Below are 5169 nucleotides of genomic sequence, written 5' to 3' on the forward strand. Positions count from 1 at the left end.
CGGGAAAAGACGTGGAGGTTCTGTTAGATGGTGACTTTAGTAGCAGTCAGCAGCGTGCCTCTGCAACGAAGGCAGCCAAGGGCTGTAGTAGCAGGGGTGTAGTTGTGGCTGTAGGTGTCACAGGTTAGGGCTGGGCTGGCCACGAAACATTGGCAGATGCTCTCCAACCTCTCTTCACTCCCAAAAAAGAGACCCGTGAGTTGGAAAAAACTGAAACAGCTCTAACAAACAATAATAGTACTAATGAAGAAATAATAAAATGGTGAAATAAAATACACTTCCTGATAGCAATCCCTACTGATGCAGGGCAGGGCACGCACTGCAGAATTCCCAGACTCAGCGGCAGAGGTCTGGGTACAGGAGCTTTATTGGGAACTCGGGATTGGGATCAAAGGCAGGAGAATGGATGGAGTCCTCATTGGACACCGGGCACTGAAGATCACGTCTGTGATCCCTCAGCTTTATACTGAATATGACATATGTGCAATGGAACACTCTTGTTGGTCTCCTGTCCTGTCCGTTACTCCCTGGAGGAGCCACCTTTTACTTCCCAGTACTCCCCAACAAGTTACACAAGATCCAGCAGTGACCTTGGGCTCTACAGGAGAAAGTATCAGCAAGAGCTTTTCTGCATACCCACCCCTGGCAGTAACTGTGAACATCAGGCGTTATCACTGCCAGTAGCAGACACTGTCTGCAGAAACCTGCCGTTAACTTCAGAAAGTGCAGCCTCTTACAGGAGACTGAGCTGAAAAGTAAAATCCCTGAGCAGAATTGGTTCTGTTCAGTTCAAACCAGGACAGTAGGAAAATGGCTTTTTTCTTTCTTTGGTACTTGGACACAGTGTCCAGGTATGATCTCGCTGGTTTGGGGCTTCGCAGGAGGTGAGAGGTACTGGGTCTGCTGGAGCCGGTCCAGCTGCAGGCCTGTGGATCTGTGTCCGTGGAGATAAGGTCCTGAGCAGCCTCTTGTAACTGGACCTGTTCTGAGCAGGAGGTTGGACAAGGTGATCTCTGGAGACCCCTTCCAACCTGATGCTATGTCATGATGAATTTTCAGTTTTCAAAATGTTACTTCATGGAACTGATGCTTACTGTAAGAAACACTTTTCAAGACACCGTTTGAAACTCAAAAGCTATTAAATTTCATATATAAAAGTAACAGAAGTCAAGCAAAGATGGCATCAGTTTTTCTTTTAACAATTACTGATTATAAAATATCCCAGAGCAGTTTGCATTTCTGTATTGCGGGTTGTGACCTGTCTGTTTTATCTGTTGGAAGAAAGATCTGAAATCATTAAGGCATGTTTTCCAGGTAGTTCTCTGTGGTGGGTCTGCTCGAATCCCAAAGCTACAGCAGCTCATCAAAGACATTTTCCCAGCTGTGGAATTACTGAATTCAATTCCTCCAGATGAAGTTATTCCCATTGGTGCAGCCATAGAGGCAGGAATTCTGCTAGGAAAAGAGAATCCTTTGTTAGAAGAAGAAGCGCTTATTGAGTGTTCTGCCAAAGATATTCTTCTTAAGGTAAGGCTAAAAGTGTGGAACTTAGAAAATTTTACTTCTGCAATGAATGTGCAGTACTGCTTAGGCATGATTGATGTTAGAGAAACAGTCTTGTTTTACTGTGAACTCTACAGATTGGCTGTAGTTCAGCACTAAGTGGTAACTTAGGTTTATTGACCAAAAAAATGACAGAAAAAACTGCTTTATTTTAAGGGGAGATAGGTTTATTTGCAATGTTGTTAATAGCTGAACTTTTTAAATTATCTATAGGAACTTCCCCCCCTCAACTTGCTGTGATGTTAAATGTTTCCAAGAGAATGAATCTTGGATTTCATTTTTCATGGAGCACTGTTGTAAAACTTCCAGCTCGGTAAAGTACTTAGAGAAAGATTTTTATATTTTTATTGTTTTGTTTTTAAAGGGAATAGACGAGTCAGGGGCTGACAAATTCACAGTGCTGTTTCCGTCAGGGACACCACTGCCAGCTCGAAGGCAGCACACCCTGCATGCTCCTGGAAACGCTTCTTCTGTGTGCCTTGAACTATATGAGTCGTTGGGGAAAAGTCCCATGAGTGAAGAAGGTAAATTTGCACAGGTGAGTGTGTAACACATTCATATGCCCTTGTAATATCAACCACTTGGAAATCAAGTAGATCTGAATAACAACAAAAAAAATTAATTTAAAACCAAACCCACCACTACCAAACCCTCGTTACACAATTAGAATGACACACATCACTTTGGAAACAGTCGTTAAGCATTCTTCTGTAAATGTGAAGTTTTGCAGCCCTTCTTCAAGAAATTGAAGTTTCCCTTTTGAATTTCTAAATGGCTGGCGGGTTTTGGCTCCTACTGTGATAAGCTCACCTGGGGTGAGAGATTGTAACCAGTTGTTCTGGTAGTGCACATCTCTAGCATTTTAGAAATAAAACTGCTGGAGGGAGGTAATGATGTAGCTAATGTACTGTTGATTAATTCTTGATCTTCCTAGATTGGGCAGGATCTTGGTATTAAATACCACATTTTATTTTCTGCAGTGATAAGATCTGATTAAATCCTCACCCAATATCAAGATATTACCCAGGAGTCAGCATATTGAGAGAACGCAGCTTCTCTGAAACAGTGATGATGAGCTTCCCTTGGCGTCAGTGCGCTTAAAGCATCAGAATTGAGAACGTTGTGATTTCACCTTGTCCTGCCCAAAGGTCTTTTAAGGGGATAAGGAAAGGCTGTTACCTCGTGATGACAGACTGATCTTAAGTAAAGCCGGGGGTGGACAATGATCTTTAAAGTCCCTTCAAACCCAAACCATTCTATGGTTTGATGACAAAGGAACATGCTCAGCTCTTAGGGCAGTATGTGGGAGTTGTAGGAACTTGATAGACCCTGAAACAAAACCGTTGAAACAGAAGTGCAAATAAAAGTGCATAGACTTGCACTACAGGTGAACGAAGTCCATTGGCATATGCTTTGATGTTATTAGTATGAGATGCTAAACAGAATGAATTTAGTGAAATTTATAATTTAACTTTTTTTTTTTTTTTAATAGATAGTACTCCAGGATTTAGATAAAAAGGAGGATGGCCTACATGATATACTGACTGTTCTCACTATGAAAAGGTACCCAAAATATTTATTGTTCTGCTGTTTAACTTGCTGTGTCACACTTCTCAAGTCTTTTCTCCTGTTACAGAACATTTAATTTTTATTGAGCAATTAGGTTCACTGCCCACAGGGCTGTGTCCTAGTAGGGACATGTGGATGGTCCTAGCAGGCATGTGGATACTGCACAGTACATTTCATACTTTTGTTGTTTGATTCCTAAAGAAATAAAACTTGACACAATTGTACAGATGATTTTTAGCAACTTTTGAACAATTGATCAGTTTAACTGTGACTGAGAGCAGTCAGGATCCCAAATTTCCTGTGGAAGTGGGGGTCAGGTAGTTCTGCTGAACGCCCACGTGCTTAGGAAAAACTGAAGTAGAATCTTTTAGTTTTTAAGGAATCTATGAAGGATTTCTCATGTGCAGTATTTGTGATGGAAACCTGTGGCTTTCATTTCAGAGACAGGGCTGTTAAAAGTGAGAAACAACGGCACGGGAAATCAGGGATCTTAAACCTTTTTTGTTTGTTTGTTGGGGTTTTTTTAATTTTAATTTTTTTTACAGAATTACCTGCTTATTATGGGAAAATACAAAGTATCATAGCAGAGTGTGGAATGGGGATGACATGATTTGAAGAAGTATTTCTGACTTTCTTAGGCATGCTTGGGCTCATTTGAAATAGGTGGAATTCTAAGTAGTCAAAGTATGTTTGTCTTCTGAAGACTGTCCTGAAATTCATACTGCTTTTCTAAATGAAATATGAAAGTTGCTGAAAAAATAAATCCCTACTTGCTATTTGAATTCAAAATACTTCATTTTCTTAACTATCAGGTGTATTAATGCTCTACTACTTTGCTTAGAATACTGTGTTTGTCATACAGAAGTTTGCACTTAGCATTGATAAGAAAAACATTGATAAGAAAAACATCTTGGGAATGGTTTACTACAATCCCTAGGGAAAGTTCACTACAACACATGTATTTCTGTCTAAATATTACATATGACTGTTGTATGTCTAGTTGAAGTAGGATTCAATATTGTCTCTAATTCTACTTAGATTTGAAAATTAAGGTTTACCCTGTTAAACAAGATCCTTGGTATTTCAAGACGGCTACTTTTTAAAAGTCAAGTTTTCATGCTTTGTGAAGATAAGCTTATCTGTTGGTTGCTGTTAGAGCTTGCAGGATGTATATTTTGAATAATATTACTGCATGTTCCATTTGCAAACCTGTACTAAATAAACTTAGCTACAATATTGAAAGGTGTTCCTGAATCTCTTCTGACATACATAGGGAAGATACAGGTTTTAATGGAGGGCAAGAAGTGCATATCTGAATACTCAGTAAACTTTTAATGTTGTAAATGAGCTTCATCTGTATTGAAGCCTGTTCTTCCCTGGGTATGTTGCTATTCTTTCTCCCTTTCATCTGCATGAAGACTGATGTTTGTCCTCTGTGGATCATGTAGTAACATACTAAGTGCTCTGTTGAGATGGTCCTAAACATACCTTTCTCTTTTATGCAGGGATGGGTCCTTGCATGTTACCTGCACAGATCAAGATACCGGGAAGTGCGAAATCATCACCATTGAAGTAGCATCGTAGTCTCTTTTGAAAGACGACATTTTTCTAAGTCGATTTTTGTCTCTTGTTTTTTCCGCCAAAGTGGTGACTCTCCGAGATTTCTTTAATGTTTCTTAGATGATTGTAATAAACTGAAGCAAAACATTAATTTGCCACCAAGTCCGTTTGGAGTGGAAAGCGTGGTGCAAAATGTTAATTGGGACATGCAGACAGCGGAGTGTTGACTTATTGGCACCTGATTTAAAAAATGCACAGGGAAAATCCTTGTGCCCATTGTTCAACAAGAAGTGTATTACATAATCAATAGATTATTGTTTTTTGTTTGGTTTTTTTTTTCCTTGGACTAGTCACGTGTACCCACTTCACCAGTATATCTGTGGCTGTAACAGCGTAGCACTGAACTGGCGAGAGCCGGACTGGTGAAAATCCACTCTCGGATAACCGTACCAAATCATACTGAAATCTTGTGGGGTC

The 5169-nt window shown here is 39.9% G+C and overlaps 1 protein-coding gene across 1 annotated transcript in view; it reads left to right on the forward strand.

Moving 5' to 3' along the window:
• HSPA14 (heat shock 70kDa protein 14) overlaps positions 1-4716 on the forward strand; it is a 13713-nt gene extending 8997 nt beyond the window's left edge. The window contains exons 11-14 of the mRNA XM_009864916.1: positions 1315-1527; positions 1928-2101; positions 3056-3126; positions 4638-4716. Of these exons, the coding sequence (XP_009863218.1) occupies positions 1315-1527; positions 1928-2101; positions 3056-3126; positions 4638-4716 (537 nt within the window). The remainder of the gene's footprint in view (positions 1-1314; positions 1528-1927; positions 2102-3055; positions 3127-4637) is intronic.
• The last annotated feature ends 453 nt before the right edge of the window (positions 4717-5169 follow it).

This window comes from Apaloderma vittatum, unplaced genomic scaffold (genome assembly GCF_000703405.1).
Source record: "Apaloderma vittatum isolate BGI_N311 unplaced genomic scaffold, ASM70340v1 scaffold8452, whole genome shotgun sequence".
Taxonomy (NCBI): Eukaryota; Metazoa; Chordata; class Aves; order Trogoniformes; family Trogonidae; genus Apaloderma; species Apaloderma vittatum.